This window comes from Clarias gariepinus, chromosome 15 (genome assembly GCF_024256425.1).
Source record: "Clarias gariepinus isolate MV-2021 ecotype Netherlands chromosome 15, CGAR_prim_01v2, whole genome shotgun sequence".
NCBI classification, from domain to species: domain Eukaryota; kingdom Metazoa; phylum Chordata; class Actinopteri; order Siluriformes; family Clariidae; genus Clarias; species Clarias gariepinus.
Window position 1 is genome coordinate 2160628 of NC_071114.1, and position 22904 is coordinate 2183531.

Below are 22904 nucleotides of genomic sequence, written 5' to 3' on the forward strand. Positions count from 1 at the left end.
ATGAAGGGCCCAGGATGCACAACACCCAAAACACACACCACAACAATCACCACAACCACCAGCACACCGACACCTACACCAACAAGCACAACAACAACCAGCACACCAACACCTACACCAACAACAACTACTACGACTACTACAACAACACCTTCTCCTTCCTCGACACCTTCGTGCACACTTGAATGCTCTTGGTCTGACTGGATGGACTTTGGGCCTCCTACAACTGGTCCTAATGGTGGTGAAGTTGTCCCAATTGGAAAAATAAGGCAGACTTATTCAAAGATCTGTTCCACTCCACAAAATGTTGAGTGTAGAGCAAAACTCTACCCTTCTTTGCCGCTCTCACAGTTGGGTCAGATAGTGACTTGTAATGCTCAAGAAGGACTCATTTGTCTAAACCAAAACCAAGGACTTCAACAGCAGTGCTTTGATTATGAAATTCGAGTGTCTTGTTGTGAAATGAAGGGCCCGGGCTGCACAACACCCAAAACACACACCACAACAACCAGCACACCGACACCTACACCAACAAGCACAACAACAACCAGCAAACCAACAACCAGCACACCAACACCTACACCAACAACAACTACTACGACTACTATAACAACACCTACTCCTTCCATGACACCTTCGTGCACACTTGAATGCTCTTGGTCTGACTGGATGGACTTTGGGCCTCCTACAGCTGGTCCTAATGGTGGTGAAGTTGTCCCAATTAGACAAATAAGGCAGACTTATCCAAAGATCTGTTCCACTCCACAAAATGTTGAGTGTAGAGCAAAACTCTACCCTTCTTTGCCGCTCTCACAGCTGGGTCAGATAGTGACTTGTAATGCTCAAGAAGGACTCATTTGTCTAAACCAAAACCAAGGTCTTCAACAGCAGTGCTTTGATTATGAAATTCGAGTGTCTTGTTGTGAAATGAAGGGCCCAGGATGCACAACACCCAAAACACACACCACAACCACCAGCACACCGACACCTACACCAACAAGCACAACAACAACCAGCACACCAACACCTACACCAACAACAACTACTACGACTACTACAACAACACCTACTTCTTCCTCGACACCTCCGTGCATGCTTGAATGCTCTTGGTCTGACTGGATGGACTTTGGGCCTCCTACAACTGGTCCTAATGGTGGTGAAGTTGTCCCAATCAGAAGGATAAGCCAAACCTATCCAAAGCTGTGTTCCTCCCCACAACAAGTTGAATGTAGAGCAAAACTCTACCCTGCCCTGCCGCTCTCACAGTTGGGTCAGATAGTGACTTGTAATGCACAAGAAGGACTAATTTGTCTCAACCAGGACCAAGGTCTTCAACAGCAGTGCTTTGATTATGAAATTCGAGTGTCTTGTTGTGAAATGAAGGGCCCGGGTTGCACAACACCCAAAACACACACCACAACAATCACCACAACCACCAGCACACCGACAACGACACCAACAAGCACAACAACAACCAGCACACCAACACCTACACCAACAACAACTACTACGACTACTACAACAACACCTTCTCCGTTCTACACAACTCCATGCTTACTTGAATGCTCTTGGTCTGACTGGATGGACTTCGGGCCTCCTACAACTGGTCCTAATGGTGGTGAAGTTGTCCCAATTAGAAGGATAAGCCAGACTTATCCAAAGCTCTGTTCCTCCCCACAACAAGTTGAATGCAGAGGAAAACTCTACCCTGCCCTGCCGCTCTCACAGTTGGGTCAGACAGTGACTTGTAATGCACAAGAAGGACTGATTTGCCTAAACCAAAACCAAGGTCTTCAACAGCAGTGCTTTGATTATGAAATTCGAGTGTCTTGTTGTGAAATGAAGGGCCCTGGATGCACAACACCCAAAACACACACCACAACAATCACCACAACCACCAGCACACCGACACCTACACCAACAAGCACAACAACAACCAGCACACCAACACCTACACCAACAACAACTACTACGACTACTACAACAACACCTTCTCCTTCCTCGACACCTTCGTGCACACTTGAATGCTCTTGGTCTGACTGGATGGACTTTGGGCCTCCTACAACTGGTCCTAATGGTGGTGAAGTTGTCCCAATTGGAAAAATAAGGCAGACTTATTCAAAGATCTGTTCCACTCCACAAAATGTTGAGTGTAGAGCAAAACTCTACCCTTCTTTGCCGCTCTCACAGTTGGGTCAGATAGTGACTTGTAATGCTCAAGAAGGACTCATTTGTCTAAACCAAAACCAAGGACTTCAACAGCAGTGCTTTGATTATGAAATTCGAGTGTCTTGTTGTGAAATGAAGGGCCCGGGCTGCACAACACCCAAAACACACACCACAACAACCAGCACACCGACACCTACACCAACAAGCACAACAACAACCAGCAAACCAACAACCAGCACACCAACACCTACACCAACAACAACTACTACGACTACTATAACAACACCTACTCCTTCCATGACACCTTCGTGCACACTTGAATGCTCTTGGTCTGACTGGATGGACTTTGGGCCTCCTACAACTGGTCCTAATGGTGGTGAAGTTGTCCCAATTAGACAAATAAGGCAGACTTATCCAAAGATCTGTTCCACTCCACAAAATGTTGAGTGTAGAGCAAAACTCTACCCTTCTTTGCCGCTCTCACAGCTGGGTCAGATAGTGACTTGTAATGCTCAAGAAGGACTAATTTGCCTAAACCAAAACCAAGGTCTTCAACAGCAGTGCTTTGATTATGAAATTCGAGTGTCTTGTTGTGAAATGAAGGGCCCGGGCTGCACAACACCCAAAACACACACCACAACAACCAGCACACCGACACCTACACCAACAAGCACAATAACAACCAGCAAACCAACAACCAGCACACCAACACCTACACCAACAACAACTACTACGACTACTACAACAACACCTACTCCTTCCTCGACACCTTCGTGCACACTTGAATGCTCTTGGTCTGACTGGATGGACTTTGGGCCTCCTAAAACTGGTCCTAATGGTGGTGAAGTTGTCCCAATTGAAAAAATAAGGCAGACTTATCCAAAGATCTGTTCCACTCCACAAAATGTTGAGTGTAGAGCAAAACTCTACCCTTCTTTGCCGCTCTCACAGCTGGGTCAGATAGTGACTTGTAATGCTCAAGAAGGACTACTTTGTCTAAACCAAAACCAAGGTCTTCAACAGCAGTGCTTTGATTATGAAATTCGAGTGTCTTGTTGTGAAATGAAGGGCCCGGGATGCACAACACCCAAAACACACACCACAACAACCAGCACACCGACACCTACACCAACAAGCACAACAACAACCAGCAAACCAACAACCAGCACACCAACACCTACACCAACAACAACTACTACGACTACTCCAACAACACCTACTCCTTCCTCGACACCTTCGTGCACACTTGAATGCTCTTGGTCTGACTGGATGGACTTTGGGCCTCCTACAACTGGTCCTAATGGTGGTGAAGTTGTCCCAATTGGAAAAATAAGGCAGACTTATCCAAAGATCTGTTCCACTCCACGAAATGTTGAGTGTAGAGCAAAACTCTACCCTTCTTTGCCGCTTTCACAGTTGGGTCAGACAGTGACTTGTAATGCACAAGAAGGACTAATTTGTCTAAACCAAAACCAAGGTCTTCAACAGCAGTGCTTTGATTATGAAATTCGAGTGTCTTGTTGTGAAATGAAGGGCCCAGGATGCACAACACCCAAAACACACACCACAACAATCACCACAACCACCAGCACACCGACACCTACACCAACAAGCACAACAACAACCAGCACACCAACACCTACACCAACAACAACTACTATGACTACTACAACAACACCTACTTCTTCCTCGACACCTCCGTGCATGCTTGAATGCTCTTGGTCTGACTGGATGGACTTTGGGCCTCCTACAACTGGTCCTAATGGTGGTGAAGTTGTCCCAATCAGAAGGATAAGCCAAACCTATCCAAAGCTGTGTTCCTCCCCACAACAAGTTGAATGTAGAGCAAAACTCTACCCTGCCCTGCCGCTCTCACAGTTGGGTCAGATAGTGACTTGTAATGCACAAGATGGACTAATTTGTCTCAACCAGGACCAAGGTCTTCAACAGCAGTGCTTTGATTATGAAATTCGAGTGTCTTGTTGTGAAATGAAGGGCCCGGGTTGCACAACACCCAAAACACACACCACAACAACCAGCACACCGACACCTACACCAACAAGCACAACAACAACCAGCAAACCAACAACCAGCCCACCAACAACAACTACTACAACTACTACAACAACACCTACTCCTTCCTCGACACCTTCGTGCACACTTAAATGCTCTTGGTCTGACTGGATGGACTTTGGGCCTCCTACAACTGGTCCTAATGGTGGTGAAGTTGTCCCAATTGGAAAAATAAGGCAGACTTATCCAAAGATCTGTTCCACTCCACAAAATGTTGAGTGTAGAGCAAAACTCTACCCTTCTTTGCCGCTCTCACAGCTGGGTCAGATAGTGACTTGTAATGCTCAAGAAGGACTAATTTGTCTAAACCAAAACCAAGGTCTTCAACAGCAGTGCTTTGATTATGAAATTCGAGTGTCTTGTTGTGAAATGAAGGGCCCGGGATGCACAACACCCAAAACACACACCACAACAACCACCACAACCACGAGCACACCGACACCTACACCAACAAGCACAACAACAACCAGCACACCAACACCTACACCAACAACAACCACTACGACTACTACAACAACACCTACTTCTTCCTCGACACCTCCGTGCATGCTTGAATGCTCTTGGTCTGACTGGATGGACTTTGGGCCTCCTACAACTGGTCCTAATGGTGGTGAAGTTGTTCCAATAAGAAGGATAAGCCAGACTTATCCAAAGCTCTGTTCCTCCCCACAACAAGTTGAATGTAGAGCAAAACTTTACCCTGCCCTGCCGCTCTCACAGTTGGGTCAGACAGTGACTTGTAATGCACAAGATGGACTTATTTGTCTTAACCAGGACCAAGGTCTTCAACAGCAGTGCTTTGATTATGAAATTCGAGTGTCTTGTTGTGAAATGAAGGGCCTGGGATGCCCAATACCCAATACAAACACACCAACAACAACCACCACAACCACCAGCACACCGACACCTACACCAACAAGCACCACAACAACCAGCACACCGACAACTACACCAACAAGCACCACAACAACCACCACATCAACACCTACAAGCACAACAACAACCAGCACACCGACAACTACACCAACAAGCACCAAAACAATCAGCACACCAACAGCTACACCAACAACAACTACTACGACTACTACAACAACACCTTCTCCTTCCTCGACACCTTCGTGCATGCTTGAATGCTCTTGGTCTGACTGGATGGACTTTGGGCCTCCTACAACTGGTCCTAATGGTGGTGAAGTTGTCCCAATTGAAAGAATAAGCCATACTTATCCAAAGCTCTGTTCCACTCCAAAAAAAGTGGAGTGTAGAGCAAAACTCCACTCTGCCCTGCCGCTCTCACAGCTGGGTCAGATAGTGACTTGTAATGCTCAAGAAGGACTAATTTGTCTAAACCAAAACCAAGGTCTTCAACAGCAGTGCTTCGACTATGAAATTAGAGTGTATTGTTGTCAATTACCAATACCATGTCTACCTTCTAGCACTCCATCTTCTCCCACACCACCTGCAACATCTACCACAACTACACCAAGAACAACAACCACAGCATTTAGTGTCATAACTGGGACTACCACAAAGCATCAACCTACCCCAACACATCAATGTACATGCAACTTCAATGGCACCAAAATACCAGCAGGTACCTTAGACCTTTAAGATTATGAAGGAATTGTAGAAAATCATTCTTCACTTTAATTTTTGCAGTTCTCGATATTTAACACTGTACATTTTTCCTGTATTACATCCAGGTGTCCAGATTTACAATGTAAGTGATGATGATGGATGGTGTTATGTTGGAACTTGCAAACTGACAGAGGAAAATATATGTGCAATTTACAGTTATAATTATCAATGTGTACATTCAAGTACACAAGCACCGACTCCAACCCTCCCGTTAAACTGTGAAAAGCCACTTTTAAAGGTAACATACTTAAACAAGCAATGATGCTCCTACCCATAATTTCTATTCTCACCACAAATCAACACTTCATTTGATAAAATTTCATATGCGCTCATTTTGACCTTGTTACAAAGAGGATTTAACTAATTGTTATTCATTTTCAGAATGGTGAAACTATACCAGATGGAAAATGTTCCAATATTACATGCAACAATGGAGTAATTATACATGAGCATATGAAATGTGAGGATGCACCTTTACCTATCTGTGTAAACCAACACCCACCGCAGAAAGTCACTGATGAATCTGGGTGTTGTTCCAAATATGAATGCCAGTGTAAGTAAACTGCCTTATTTTAGGTGATTTCATACTATAACATTTTCTAGTGGCATTAATAACACATGTGGGCCAGGGGTAGCTCAGTGGTTAAGGCATTGGACTGCGGTTCGGAAGATCCCAGGTTCAAACCCCACAACCACCAAGTTGCCACTGTTGGGCCCTTGAGCAAGGCCCTTAACCCTCAACTGCTCAAATGTATAATAAGATGAAAATAAATAAATAAAAATGTAAGTCGCTCTGGATAAGAGAGTCTGCCAAATGCCTAAATGTAAATGTAATACATAAGCTATGTTGTTTCTCATTCAGGTATATGCAGTGGCTTTGGAGATCCACATTACATTACTTTTGATGGAACATACTACCCATTCCAAGGAAACTGCTCCTATGTCCTTGTCAAAGAGATAAATCCAAAATACCACTTCAGCGTCATTATCGACAATGTTTACTGTAACTCAGAAGACGGGCTTTCTTGTCCTAAATCACTGACTGTGCACTACAAATCTTTTGAAATTTTCATGACTCAGGAAATTTATAATGGAGTTGTCACAAATCTGGTACCTAATTTAATTATTTCTATGGTTATATTGGCTAACTACACAAATCAATCACTATATGTCTGAATAAAAAAAAAGTTTATTTATGACCTTTTAGGAAACACACTGTGCACATACTTGTAATTAAATAATTAAAAGGCTGTTATTTTATTTAGTATAGACAGTATCTTTCTTATTTTAATTACATCCATAGCTTTTTATAGTCTTCCTATTTATAAAATGTGCATGAATAAGGAAAAAATCATTACTGTTTAACAGATTACCGTCAACAAAAAGCGAGTCCCTCTACCATATGAGAATAAGGAATTCCGAATTTCAGACAATGGCATCGAATCACTTGTAGTGATACCAGCAATTGATGCACAGGTCACCTTCACTGGCATGATGTTTTTCATCAACCTCCCATGGCAACAGTTCCATGGAAACACCGAGGGACAGTGTGGTAAGCTTGTGTTACATTTTGCTTTCATACAGTCAGGCCCAGAAAATACATGGAAACTATCTTTCTGCAGTGACAGACAGACAGATAACACCATATACACAGATAAGCCCCTTGTGCTGGCACCAGGAAGTTGGCAGTAGATCATCTGGGTACTGTGGGGTGAGGCTCCATGTATCAGACTTGTTTGTGTCAGGCAGGGCAGAAAGATGAAGAGAACTAGAGGACCAGGACCCAAGTGCAGATTACAGCGCAAAAGGGGCGTGGTTCAGATGTGAACTTGAACGAGGGAGGTGTGGCACGCCGACAGTCGAGCACTCCTATGTTTCGGGGGGGCTGCAACAGGTCAAAAAGCCAGTAAAATCAGTCAGCGAAGCATAAATCAAAAAGGGAGCGAGCAGAGACGTTGTCGTTAGCCAGTGCGGGAGGTTAAAACCAGCCGGAAAACAAACAGCGAACGAGATTAAAAAACGACAAACAAGAAGTGAATACCGAGAACAAGCGAGATCGAAAACAGAAACAATTTACATGAAAAGAAACACGAGAAAACTGGGCTTTGAAGGCACGCAATAATCTGGCAGCGAGACCGCGCTCTGCGCTTCCTTAAATGCGGGGAGAAATTAGGTGTGAATGGGATGCCGATGTGTAAAGAGGCGGGGCTTGTGAAAAAGCATGACAGACAGGGGAAAACATGAGCACGTGAGAGATAGAGAGGACATGACAGCGAAGAAAAAAAGGGAGAAATGACGGCAGTCCAAGATGAAAACGTGACAATTTGTTCTGGGAGCTTTCTATTGTGGCCATTGACTCTTTTTGTGCCTCATTGGCTTTTTTGTGGGATGGATAGGTGAGGTTAGTAATAAAACTGGTTAAAATAATACCACATGAACAGAGACTGTGCTTAGTAAGTAACAACCAAATCTAATTATACATTTGGTTTTGAAATTATTATTATAGGTTTTTTGCCAAGTGAGGGCATAAAACACTGTGGCGAATTGATATTACGACTGGTTTTATTAAAACTGCTTTATATCCATTTTTAGGAACATGTGATAATAATCGTACAGATGATTGTCGCCTACCAAATGGCACGGTTATTTCTTCCTGTGAAAAAATGGCTACACACTGGAATGTCAGTAATAATAACAGTGTGTGTCTACCACCAAAGCCTGCTCCAACACCAGCACCATGCAATAAACCTCCAATCTGTCAACTATTCAGCATGTAAGTACATTCTGCCTTTTTTAATCACTCTAACTACTAAAAGTGTTTAGTAAGACAAAAGGACAAGGTTTCTCTGGTTTTCTGATTGTAACTCTAACTTGGATGTCTTTTAAAGGGTCTTTAAGGACTGCCTTGACATTATCCCATACGAGTATTTTGAGGAGGCCTGCAACTACGACGTGTGCCACATGAACAACCAGTATATCGGCTGTGCCAGTTTGCAGATGTATGCCGAAATGTGTGCTCTGGCAGGAGTCTGCATCGACTGGAGGCCAGCCACCAATGGAGTGTGTGGTAAGTGGCATTAATGTGTCATAACATTTAATGGCATGGAGTACCTGTTTAGAGCAGTTGCAAACATTTCTGTGCTCCGTATATAGATTACAAGTGTGACCAGCCCAAAGTGTACAAAGCTTGCGGACCTCAGATTCCACTGACTTGTGATTTGGGGTAAAGATTAATCATAAACACATTAATAAAACCTTTACCTATTACACTTTGACATTGTAGTAACATTCTGTTGCTTGCTTTTACAGATTCAATACCAAATTCATAAGCACACCCAGTCCATTTAGTGCTTTGGAAGGTATGTTCTGGGAAGGCTGCTACTGTCCGGATGGCACGATGGAGTTGATACCAGGCTTAAACGTGTGTGTAAACATTTCCTGTGGTAAGTAAACATTTTTATAATTAAAGTGGAAACAGATAGGTGATAAAGTTAAAACTCACTCTATATGAGGGTAATTTCTATCCTGATGGGAGGGGTTTCTTCTGAGATAACCACGCCCCCACACACAGAACATAAACGTTTATTTAATAATTTGTCATAAATTATAAAATTTGTGTGCTGTGGCCATCACAGTCACTAGATATTAATGTTAGATAGCACTCGTCACTACCAGCATCAAAACACCAATAGAGAGGATATCTTATGGAAGAATAGTCTTTATCTGTCTAGCACAGGTCTACATTTCTACAGACAATGCCAAAGTGCACTGAAGCTGTCCAGGTGGCTAATGCACTTTCTCTTGGTGTCTGCGTGTTGATGGTGTTCTGTTTAAATATATAAGGCCGGGTTAAGTAGTAATTATCTTTTCTTTTATCTTTAAATATTTAGACTATTGCATCTTGCCTGAAGGACAATTTAAACAGGTAAAACAAAGAATCAATCTCACAAATTATTTAATCTGTTGTTAAAACTGTTACCATTATTAAGCACAGCACTTGATTACCTTAAGAGAGATAAGACATTGATGTACAATTCACAAACTCCTTTAAGGCTGGAGAGACCTGGGTTTCGGACTGTATGACCTGCACCTGTGAAGAGACTCTCAGAGTGAACTGCATGCATGTGCCCTGTCCTACACAAGAGCCAGTTTACTGCGATGCAGATAAGGGTCAGATGAAGATCTCACAGGCTGTGGGTTGCTGTCAGCAGGACATTTGTGGTGTGTTTACACCTTTTAATCACTTACCTACCAACAAGCTATATCGCAAGATTTAACTAGTGGAAACACAGCCAAGAACTAACATTGGCAGTGAGACACTGACATCACCTAGCATTTTTATAATGCAGGAATAGGAAAATATCACAAGCAAATATAAACTATAAAAATTGTAATATTTTATGTTCTTTTGCAGTGTGTAATATGAGTCTGTGTCAAAACGAGAAGCAAACTTGCCCACTTGGATTTACACCACGTGTCGAACCTCAGGGCTGTTGTCACACCTGTGGTAAGTGGAGATTAACATATATGCTCTGTTCTCAGAAAATATTTAATAACAGTAGAAAATAAATCATTAATATATATTTAAATTTTATACAGTGCCTGACAATGTCTGTGTGTTCAATGATACGGTCTACAAGGTAAGAACACCTAATACATATTCACTATAATCCAAATTGTACAGATGACCCTGATCTATACTAGCATGCATAAGAATTCACACCTCCTTAAATACATTTTGTAGTTTTAAAACATGAAACTAGGATTAAGGTGGCTCCAAACCTTTTTATGTGCTACTTTATACTAATTTATAGTCAATAATGCTAGTTAACCCTTGTACAGAAGTCAGGCTGGTGTGTGTACATGAGAGAGGCTTCAAACATCAAACTGTATGAATAACTCATGTCGAACCAAAGTTATCATTACTTAATTTTCTTAACATTTACATTTTACCGCTACTGGAATATGGGAATGATGTTTCAAAAATGTAGAGCTCACAAAATGCTTATATTATTATTATTATTATTATTATTAGTTGGTCATAGAATCAACTGGAAACAACCATAAAAATACCTTATCATATGTGTCTATGGCATTTCGTTGCCAGCGTGACATTTTTCCTGCTCAATCATGATTATATACAGTGGAACCTTAGATTACAAGCATAATTTGTTCCAAAAGTGGGCTCGTATTCCAAAACACTTGTATATATTAAATTTTCCCATAAGAAATAATGGAAACTCAAATTATTCGTATCACAGCCCAAAAAAATAAATACATAAAAATAATTAATACAAAATATAAAGTAAAAATAAAACAAATTAAACTACACTTTACCTTAAAAAAAAAGTACAAATAAATCCCGACAGATAAGTGTTTCCGTTTATGCACATGTGTGTGTGTGTGTGTATGTGTGTGTGTGTGTGTGGAGCTAAAGTAAGATGAGACTCTTACTTTCAGCCCCTTCTGTTTCACCTCTTCTCATCTTACACAGTAAACCTTTTTCCTCTCTTATTTGTATTTCACACAAACACACTCGCACACATACACAGACATTAACGGAAAGAATATTTTGTCAGAAAAATTTGCAAGGAACATCGCTAAAGACACTCGTGTGAGCGCATACTAACGGAATCACTGCTGTAAAGTAAAACATACAAATTAACCTGCACTTTACCTTTAAAAAGAATCGCGACAGAGCATTGTTTCTGTGTAGAACAGTGTGTGTGTGTGTGTGTGTGTGTGTGTGTGTGTGTGTGAAGCACCCTATCTCTGCTTCACACACACAAACACACACAAACACGCACGTCAAATAAAGTCAAATTACACGGGTGCACACATAACGCACACACATAACGACAGGCTAAGGAAGAAAATTCAATTTAAATTAAATTTCATTTGTATAGCGCTTTTAACAATTTACATTGTCACAAAGCAGCTTTACACAATCAAAAGAATTAAGTTTGTATGAAATATGAATGTGTATGAATCAAAATGATATGATTGTTCCTGATGAGCAAGCCGAGGACAATGGCGAAGGTGGCAAGGAAAAACTCCCTGAGATGGTAATAGGAAGAAACCTTGAGAGGAACCAGACTCAACGGGGAACCCATCCTCATCTGGGTGAAACAGATAGTACGGATTGATGTGCATAATATTATGCTAGACTGGAAGTTCAGTATAAGAGGAGATGTGTAAGATTAAAGTCCAGTTCGTTCCTGGAGGCTCAGGTAGACTGTAAGAAATTCCAGTCCCGTACTATTAAGGACCACCTTCATGGAAAAGCGGAACCAACCCCAGTCACCACACGCATCCCAGGCAGACGACACAGCGCATTCATGTGATAAGATCTCCAACCAGAAGCAGGACTCCAGGATGAGTTAGACAGGTCCAGAGGGCAGAGGGGGTCTGGATCACTGGCAGCTCAGGAGCGACATGTATAGCTCGAATGGTTCTCTAACCTCTCAATCTTTTGCTTTACCTGCGCGCACACACGTGTGTTATAAGAAACAGTACACGCGCGTTGTACACACACTCTTACAAACCCAAAATAACATATGTTTTACACACACACACACACACACACACACACACACACACACACACACACACACACACACACGTGGTCACAGTGTTATAGTAAACAGTACATGCGTGCACGGATGTTGATTATACCAGTAAGAGACGAGCACTAAGACCCAGCGGGGGAGATGATTACCCACAATTCCGCCACGCAAAAGAGAGAAAAGCCGATGGCTTAGTTGTGATCATGTGACTCTCGGCATCAAAACAAGAATCGCATGTGTGATACATGATACTTGGTACTTGTAAATCAAGACTTGCTCGTTTTTTAAGTCAAAATTTATTAAAAATCTTCGCTCGTCTTGCGGAACACTCGCAAGCTGCGTTACCCGCAATCTGAGGTTTCACAATAGTTAGTTTATGAAATACAATTCATTTTTGTGCTACAAAAATTATATGACACTGTATATTGTATCTATATTATTTTGCACAATCTTGAAGCATATCTTGTACACATTAATTTTAACACATTAATGCAAAGAAGAAAAAAGTGGTTTAAGTGCTTTTTGGTTTTATATTATAAAGACAGATATGGAGCCATTCAAGTGTTATTCACAGAATATTTTTCCTTCATGAGGATTAATCTTCAGCTTGTAATTGCAAATTCATTTTAATTTATTTATTTCTCGTCTGTATTACAGCCTGGTGTAGCTGTTCCTAAGGAAAAATGTAAGCACTGTGTGTGTACAGAGAATGATTCCCAAACCGAACTGGGCACAATCACATGCAGTCCTATTTCATGTCAAACACAATGTCCACTGGTGAGTACCCTGAAATTCAGCATTTGAGAATTTATTATCATGGTGAATGTTTACATCAGCAAAAATGTGTGTGTGTGTGTGTGTGAGATAAGAATGACTAAATAAGATTGTGTAATCTTAATGGAATTATAACAAATTACTAAATAATCTCCACATTTAAAGGCTAATGTAATGTAAAACAGTAATAACTGCTAATTTCATAGATAAGCACTCGCCTCAATCTGTCCATCTACATGTTATTTAGGGATATGAGTACCAGCTTGTTCAAGGAGACTGCTGTGGAAAATGTGTACAGATCAGCTGCGTGGTTACATCTGGAAACATAACTCATATGGTCAAGGTGAGCTTTTAATGCATGATAAAGATCTATAAATAAATAAATAAAATATTAAATATACTGATCTCTGGAGAACCGTAGGGCTCTTTAACATTAACCTCATATTATAGACATCAGAAGGAAAAAAGGGATAAAATGCTTTGATATAAACAGACATTTATGCCATAACATCTGGAAGGGGGAGGGGGGATTAAAATTGCACAGTTAATGCTATTGTACTGTATAATAAAGAAGAAAACTGACTTTTTGTCACACTATCTGTAAGAATCTACTATTATAAATAGACTAAATCAAGTAAAGTACAGGCAGAAGTAATGTTTAGAACAGGATCAGTAAAGCTGCGTATGAGAGAGATCTACTTTGCATGTTTAATTATTAATTTAAATGTGTGTAACACTCCTTGTGTGTTTCTTTAGCCTGGTGATACCTGGACTCCACCTAACGACAAGTGTGTAACTTACAACTGCATGAAAAACGGGACGCAATACATTCCTGAAAAGATCCAGCATGTTTGCCAACCCTTCTTTGAAGATGACTGTGTTCCTGTGAGTTACCAAAACCACACTCAGCACGTAGCCATGGTGTTGATTCTCCTTGTATTTTAACTCTGTATTTAATATACTTTTTCTTTTTCTTCGTGCAGGGAACAATTGTCATTGACAACTGCTGCCCTACCTGTAAGTCTTTATCTAAAGTTATTTAAAATATTGTAGATATTTAATGCACAGCATGATGTACTACATTGTTCAGAGTAAATTACATTCTCATTTTTATTCACTTTTTTATTCAAGGCACACTAAAGAATACAAGTTGCAGCCTCTACCGGAACTCTACTTATCTCGAGAGCAATGGCTGCACGACTGCAAAACCAGTGGAGATGACGGCTTGTGAAGGCTCTTGTGTCACATCTTCCCTGTAAGCTCCCGTTCTAAGTTCAACTATGAGAAATTAGAAATGAGCAATATTTAGTTTGTAGACTTTTATTATGATTTATATCATAGTTTTGCCAGCTTCAAATGACATGAGTTTAACACGGGTGATGACCTTGTGAGAACCTCCTGAACTCTTTTCACTTCTCTACTACAGACATACACTTGGCTCTGAACTGTGTTTCAAAATAAAACAACCCACTTTCTCTCTCCAATCCTTAGCTACTCAATGGCAGCCAACACCATCCAGCACTCATGCTCTTGCTGTCAGGAAGTCTCCACCAGCGAGAAGAAAGCAGAGTTCGTCTGTCCAGATGGAACCAAGTTCACCCGCACGTACATCTACGTGGAGAAGTGCAGCTGCTACGAGAGAGAGTGCACACTGAAAGAGATCCCGGCCTCCAAGCAGCGGCGTAGGCGTCGGTGATCCAGCGTAGAGCGATCTTTCATTTTCTCTAATCAATGTTAATCTATTTATGACTTTATTTACACTAATCAACTAAGAAGAGTTGTGAAGACTGAAGCAATGTCCTCTTTTTCCCTGTAATTTCTTTCTGATGCTTTAAACCTAATAAACATCAGCAATCAACATGTTACATCTCATTGGTGTAAAAAAAAAACAGCATGCAGTGATGTTAAGATTAAGATATATATGTATATATTAATAACATTTGATAGAAGTCTATTAGTAAGGGGCATTACAACTGATTTATTAAAAGTTAAACCAGTATCACAACATCACTTTATGAGGTATTGGTTAAACAATCACAGACCATATTTATACACATTTATATAAAAAAAACATTTAAAAGGCAAAAAAAAAATCCCAAATTTTTAAACTATATGATATAAAGGTGAGTAGAGATTGACAAACTTTAAACATTGAATTACCTTTGTTTTCATTTCCCTGTCATACTGCTAATCAAGCTTCAAGCCAATTCATATGTCCACTTAGCTGATAAAATATGCAGCAGTGCCATTTTTCATTCAGCAAAACTAAGGGTTTTTTCTTATAAAATAAATTTTCATCTAAAACAATATGATTGCCAAAGAAAAGAAGCAGCACAGTATCTTTTTGTTGCACTGATACATTAGTGTGTAAAACACGATAAAAATCTGAACCTTGGAGTTGAGACGTACTAACAGTGCTACAACTGCTTATAATATTATTATTATTTTTATGCCTCATAAAAATTATTAGAAGGCAAATTACTCACCTTTAGTTATTCTATACTGGTCAACTCTGGACAAATCTCTCTGGTGTGTCTATTCACACACTCTGCTTAATATTACCATAGCAGCTGGCAAACTCTTGCTCTCAGTATACAGTATTTAAAGTAGAGAAAAGTAGAACATCCTCCATCGTGACAGCCAATATGAATAAAATTATGCCTCGTTAAAATTTTAAAAGCATCAGTTGCACTGATCCTCATGGGATTCATGCAACGGTAATTCCTTATGCTCACTCAAGGAACCAGGTTGACAATTCATGTAATCTACATCAGTGGTTATCAACCTTGTTTCCTGGAAGACCACTAGAATCAGAGCTGAGAACTCTGTGCTACACCACTGGTCTAGATGTGTAGCCACCAAAATGATCTATGTTACAAAATGTGTAAATTAATAATTTTCCATTAAATAAAAAAAAAAACAGCTTGGAAAAAAGCCTTCCAATGATACCAGTGACCCCATGATCACCTTGAGGATCTCTACAAAAATGCTTTTAGATCCTGCTTCGAAATATAAATTTATCTCCATTTCTGCTCTGTCCAGACTGAGGGTGTTCCCTGCATTAAACAAGAGAGGAAGAACACATCAGTCTAACCGGTATAAACTCACAATTGAACATAGGTTCAGATCAATTAGATATTTTATTTAAACAAAGAAAAACAAGACCAAAAAATGTGTAGAGGATTCAAAATCCAAACGCTAACTAGCAGAGTATCTGAAAATGTTTCATTGGCAAACAACTTTCCTGGGGCCGGTGTGGTCCAGAAATCTATAGCATATCTGTATAATACACCATGGGCAAATAAAATTGAGAGTCTTAAATTACCGTGTTGTGTGTTGGAGTCGGAAATTAAAGGCAGCTATACATCTGTAATTAGGTTAATTAATTAACTTTGTTGTTATTTTTCACAATCCCAGAAAGTCCCAGAAAGTTGACTTGAACACCTTGTAAATCAGTGGAAACTGTTTAGTAATTAAAATGAACAGAAACTGGATTTTAGAGTATACCTGTAGAGCCAGTGCCTTGATTTTATCCCTGTAGCAAATGCTAATAAGGCAAGGAAACAAAAGTCCACAGCTAACGCTAGGTGGGTGCAAGTAACAGCCCAACAGCGACCATCAGGCATTATCTGTCCTATGGGGGATTTCAAACACAGTGAATGCAAACATATACTTCAGCTGTTATATATCAGCTGTTCGGGACTGCACTCTTACTCCATCCAGGATAGTAAATGTCTTTATTTAAACATAAACGTCATTCAAAGAAAATGTGAACATTCTAAACAAAGTCACTACGTGCAATAACTGCATACACGGACACATTAAATAAGAGCCATGTTAATAATTATTATTATTTTTATTATTATTTATTTATTTATTTGATCAAAAAATAAATCCTCTGTAAAGAGTAAGGAAAAAGAAAACATTTTGTAAATATAAATCAGGGTTCTGGATCTCCAGTGAGCCACATTAAGAGACATTATATTAAGATAGAAAAAACTTGAATCAGTGGTTTATCTTCCGAAGTAGTGGCTTGTATATCAAAAGTACTAGAAGAGCTCAATGATGATTTATCTAGGAAGTCATGAAGGAACTCGGATAAACATTTTAAAAAACGCTCATCTCGGATAAGCCATTAGTCCACCATTAGAAAGACAGAAACTATCTGCAAAAATTAAATCTATGCAAATGGTGCAAGATAACAACCATAACATGAATGCTTTTTCATAGTTTATATATACAGTATATAAAAATAGTCACTTGCAAGTAGAAAGGGGAATATTTGGAACATCTAGCATTCCACTATAATATTATTATATCCTGAATGAAAATGGCCAGCTTCTAAATGGCTCAAATAAACACTAAACCTGGACCATCTTCAGTTATTGGAAAGGTCTGGCTGCAGTTGTTGAGAAAGCCAATAGTATCAATAAACCACCACAGGTTTGTGGGGGCAGTTCCTTTTTTTTTTTTTTACATGGGTGATTTAGGTGTGTGTGTTTTAACCTTTTTCAATCAACTAATGGAATGGTTATTAAAAAATCTATTTTCAAGCATCATCCATCATAAGTCCTGGTTTGATGCTCCTCATATTATAAGAATCTAAAACTCATTCAGGATTTCCTGCTAATTCAGTGTGAGCATCTCTGCCTGTCAAAGACCAGGTTTCAGTCCCAGATGAGGAATTCCTAGCCATGGAGTTGCACAAGTCATTACCAAGCTCAGATAAAATTTTGTGTCAAGAAAAGTTTTTAGGGAAACTTAAATCAAATAAAAAAGTTTTCAGACCTGGTAATAGAGATGCCTAACAGAAACAGCTGAAAGAGGAACAACATCTGAAATCATTCAGTATGACAAATATGTAAAACATGTAAGGATAGTTTTCGTATGAACTTCATCAAGTGAATCAGAGATATGTTTGAAATCAGAAAGTCTTACAGTAGATGGCAGTCCACTTGTTGCTTTAAAAATAGGGGTCTGATTTGTCCCTTACTAAATGGCCAAACCACCCCCCCCCCCCAAAAAAAAAGAAAAACAACGTCATTATACAGCTCATGCATGAGATAAATTGGCAGTGTGAAGGCGTCCTCTTTCTGTCCTCTCCCTCTGTACATATTTATACACTGGTGCAAAAGTAACCTTTACATTAAAGGTTTTTTTGTTCTGGTTTTCTTTTCTCAGCTTAACATATTAGCACATGTCAGTTCAACATATAAATCATCTGTGTGTGTATGTGTGTGTGTATTTGAAAAGCCTTTCCCTTTATCCCCTATATCCTGTATTGAGCTCATTCCCCTAGGATATTAGACTTCACCTATTTACTTAGTCAGAGAGAAATAATAGTTCTGTTCCAGAGTTGGTCCACAATACGACAGGTTCAAGTGAATAAATACGCAAACTGGAGCCGAATATGTAAGTGGACAAATAGGCTGTGTTTAAAAATAGACAGACCACTGGCAAATTAAGGTTTGTTTAAAGGTTAATGTGCCAAAGTAAGAGTATAAACAGCTATGTCGCTGATTTTCCCTTTTGGTCCTCAGCAGGTGTCTTAAACAATTCCATACTCTCACTGAGTTTATGGCACTCTAATTTTACTAAATTAAATTAACAAGTGAGAGAACTAAGTTAATAAAGCACTCTAGTTTTAGTATCTCTCACCGTTCCAGACCAACCACATAATAAAAAGCGTCAGCAGTAACAACTGTAATATTTTACCTGTTAAATGTGGTGTGTTGATGATAAAGACATGTAGTCCGTCATTTAGGACACAGTGGACTACCATAGAGTGGTGCAGCACCATGAGGGGGGCAGTGAGAACACTATTCACGTTGCTGTGTGGGTGGAGGTACATGTGCATACTCAGGTATTTACAGTGTAACTATAGACTTGAAAACCACTTTAACATTTGCATGGGAATTGTGTTCACAGGACTGGAGTGTGCTTGATAAACAAGGTGTGTCTTATTACGCATAAATACAACTTCTTCTTTTTGTTGCATTATATTAGCCCTAGGCAACTGGCAGTATTAAATCCAGTACCACTGTCTGACAGTTTATTGTAATCATAATATGTCAACCAAATATAGCTCTGCTTAAGGTTGACAATATGGTCCACTCTTTCATCATATGAGCTTAATGAGTCTTGCCATTGTGAACCTGGAATCTACCTGGGCCATGAGGGGGAAAAAAACTCCATGTTATACCCTGGTCATTTAGTACATTCAGGTCATCATCTGACTTCATTTTATTGCTACATAACATTACTAAGCCTAGAATTGTGCAACTGAAGCAACGCCAGATTATAACACTGCCTCAAGAGGCTTGAAGAGAAAACACTATGCATTATGGCTGCATTGCTTCATGTATATCCCTTACCCTGACACGCCCATCGCTCTAGAATAGGAACAATCTGGACTGATCAGGTCACATGAGCTTTTTTCATCTCTCCCACTTGCTATTTACTTATTAGGTTTGTGAACATTGCAGTGAACAAAAGCTTTTTTAAGTAGAAGTAGATATTAAATGCATATAACTATAAATGAACATAGAATAGACCAGATATTGACCAATAAATTAGGATCATTGGGTAAAGGGGTTAAGGCGCTGGACCATGGATCATAAGGTCACAAGTTCAGCCCTCAGCACCACAAGTTCCTGCCTTTGTTGGGCTCTTGAGCGGAGCCAGTATTAAGCCTCAACTGCTAAGATCTAAAATGAAATAAGTTGCTATGGATAAGGCATTTACAAAATGCAGTAGAAGTAAATATCATTGACTATGAGTAAAAATAAATGTTACAGGTCAGACTACTGTGTCAGGATGTTTTATATGAGATAAGAAGCAAACAGTCAGTGGATATAGAGAAACACCTGCTCTACCCCATCCTGTCTGTCAAGATCTTTACCAAAAACAGAGAACAGAGAGTGATCTTCTCATTGCTCCTGACTCACGACCCAGAGCACCAGCCCTGCCAGAGGGGGTGGCACTGAGCGCACTGTGGAAAAAAAAAGACCAGAATAGCATTTGCAGGAAGAGTTTTTAGTGCTCATTTGCAAGTCTTATTTTTCATGTCACCATGTGGATGTTAATTTACCTGGTTGTATGTGTGATTGAGGTAGGGCACTGACTGCAAAGCTCTCTCACTCAGAAGTATGAGGAATAACTAGTAGAATCAATAATACTGTTAAATACTAAAGAATAAACCTTATTCATTCATAATACTGAGGATAAATACTCTACTGTATAGTTAAATTTTCTGTTTTGTATTAGATTGTTAAGAGTATTACTCCGGTTTCCTCCCGCAGTCCAAAGATATACAGGTCAGGCTAATTGGCGTTCCCAAATTGCCCCATAGTGTGTGAATAGGTGTGTGAGTGTGTGTATGTGTGTGCCCTGCAATGGATTGACACCCTGTCTAGGTTTGTACCCTGCGTCGTGCCCTAAACCTCCTGGGATAGGCTCCAGGTCCCCGCGAATACAGGATAAAGCGGTACAGAATATGAGTGAGTGTTAAGCGTGTTATAAAACCAGTCTACACACCCCCAGGTTAAAATGGTTTAATTTTGACATTTAATGCGTGTGGTCCATGTCATGATGCTCGTCAATTAAAAAGAAGTATATAAATAAGAACAGGGTCAAAACTTTAGGCACCAAGTTTAGAAAAATAAGAGTCAAGAAAAGGAGGAAAGGGAAACAATACATTTAATAAAAAAACATTACATCAAAACTTAATGTTAACCAACTGAGTAGCAGATAATGTTTATTTTATTTATAAAATTATTAAATTCAATTCATTTTATTTATATTGCGCTTTTACCAATGGTCATTGTCTCAAAGCAGCTTCACAAAAATGAAAGAAATTCATAAAAAAATAATAAATAAATAAATAATAATAATAATAATAATAATAATAATAATAACAAATTGTGTATGTTTGAGAAAAATGTGTCTAGATAATAATGAGATAAATGAATAAAATGTCTCTGATGAGCAAGCCAAGGGTGACGGCGACAGTGGCGAAGAAAAACTCCCTGGATGGCAATAGGAAGAAACCTTGAGAGGACCCAGACTCAACAGGGAACCCATCCTTATTTGGGTAATAACGGATAGAAATGATATAACATCATGTGTGTTATGCAGCTGAAAGTACAATATAACAGAAATTCTTTAAATTAACATGAAGTCCAGTTCAGCATAGGGATGAGTCAGTAGGTGCAGAGGGCAGATGGGGTCTGGATCACTGGGAGCACAGGAGCAGGATGTGTAGCTCCAGCCATCATAAAGTAGAATCCAGCTGGAGCTGGTCCTTCTCTGGATGCCTCAGGATCCTCGCAGGGTTGGCCTTTGTCTACTGAAGCTGGTACGATCTCCAGATGCCTCGGGATGGGTAGAAAAGTACAGAACAGAAGGAGAGAATTAGCATAGTTGCCATTCAGGATAGGTGTACTAAAGTATGAAGTTATGGGATGAGTTACGCGTATGCCAGATTAAAGAGATGCGTTTTAAGTCTACTTTTAAACTGGAAAACTGTGTCTGAGCCCTGAACACTGTCTGGAAGGCTATTCCAAAGCTTTGGAGCTAAATATGAAAAAGCCTGAATTGTGGAAAGGCTGAATTGTGAAAGCTGTTGTGGGCTAGTTTTTGGGCCGATGAGTAATATCTCTGTCTTGTCTGAGTTTAGTAAAAGAAAGTTATTGGTCATCCAGTCTCTTATGTCCTGGACACACTCGGTTAATCTAGACAATTTAGGTATTTCGTCTGGTTTTGTTGAGATATTTAATTGGGTATCATCAGCATAACAATGGAAACTAATCCCATGTCTTCTAATGATGTTACCCAAAGGAAGCATGTATATTGAGAACAGCAGAGGTCCTAAAACTGACCCTTGTGGGACCCCATATTTTACTGGCGTTACACCAGACAGTTCTCCATTTAGATCTACAAAATGGTATTGATGGTTTATGATCTAAACCATTTTAATGCCTCTCTCTGAATACCTATGTGATTTTGTAAGCAATCTATGAGAATATTATGATCTATAGTGTCAAATGCAGCACTAAGATCAAGCAAGACTAGTATATAAATAAGAACAGGGTCAAAACTTTAGGCACCAAGTTTAGAAAAATAAGAGTCAAGAAAAGGAGGAAAGGGAAACAATACATTTAATCAAAAAACATTACATCAAAACTTAATGTTAACCAACTGAGTAGCAGATAATGTTTATTTTATTTATAAAATTATTCAATTCAATTCATTTTATTTATATTGCGCTTTTAACAATGGTCATTGTCTCAAAGCAGCTTCACAAAAATGAAAGAAATTCATAAAAAAATAATTAATAAATAAATAATAATAATAATAATAATAACAATAATAACAAATTGTGTATGTGTGAGAAAAATGTGTCTAGATAATAATGAGATAAATGAATAAAATGTCTCTGATGAGTAAGCCAAGGGTGACGGCGACAGTGGCGAAGAAAAACTCCCTGGATGGCAATAGGAAGAAACCTTGAGAGGACCCAGACTCAACAGGGAACCCATCCTTATTTGGGTAATAACGGATAGAAATGATATAACATCATGTGTGTTATGCAGCTGAAAGTACAATATAACAGAAATTCTTTAAATTAACATGAAGTCCAGTTCAGCATAGGGATGAGTCAGTAGGTGCAGAGGGCAGATGGGGTCT

The 22904-nt window shown here is 39.5% G+C and overlaps 3 protein-coding genes across 3 annotated transcripts; all 3 read left to right on the plus strand.

The window, feature by feature from the left end:
• LOC128543188 (mucin-5AC) lies at positions 1 to 2954 on the plus strand. Its single transcript, XM_053513547.1, has 4 exons — positions 1 to 1732; positions 2308 to 2477; positions 2656 to 2659; positions 2773 to 2954. Exons 1-4 carry the CDS (start codon positions 1 to 3, stop codon positions 2952 to 2954), a joined length of 2088 nt encoding a protein of 695 aa, XP_053369522.1.
• A 277-nt stretch (positions 2955 to 3231) lies between these two features.
• On the plus strand, positions 3232 to 4796 carry LOC128543189 (rho GTPase-activating protein gacK-like). The gene is made up of 4 exons (XM_053513548.1): positions 3232 to 4051; positions 4165 to 4322; positions 4501 to 4504; positions 4618 to 4796. The coding sequence occupies exons 1-4, from the start codon at positions 3232 to 3234 to the stop codon at positions 4794 to 4796; spliced, it is 1161 nt and encodes a 386-aa protein (XP_053369523.1).
• A 2454-nt stretch (positions 4797 to 7250) lies between these two features.
• On the plus strand, positions 7251 to 15075 carry LOC128543080 (intestinal mucin-like protein). The gene is made up of 15 exons (XM_053513395.1): positions 7251 to 7429; positions 8470 to 8650; positions 8766 to 8944; positions 9031 to 9100; positions 9187 to 9320; positions 9768 to 9802; positions 9930 to 10098; positions 10292 to 10384; positions 10477 to 10517; positions 13101 to 13220; positions 13465 to 13560; positions 13974 to 14102; positions 14201 to 14234; positions 14349 to 14472; positions 14709 to 15075. Exons 1-15 carry the CDS (start codon positions 7369 to 7371, stop codon positions 14911 to 14913), a joined length of 1671 nt encoding a protein of 556 aa, XP_053369370.1. The 5' UTR covers positions 7251 to 7368; the 3' UTR covers positions 14914 to 15075.
• Positions 15076 to 22904: the final 7829 nt, after the last annotated feature.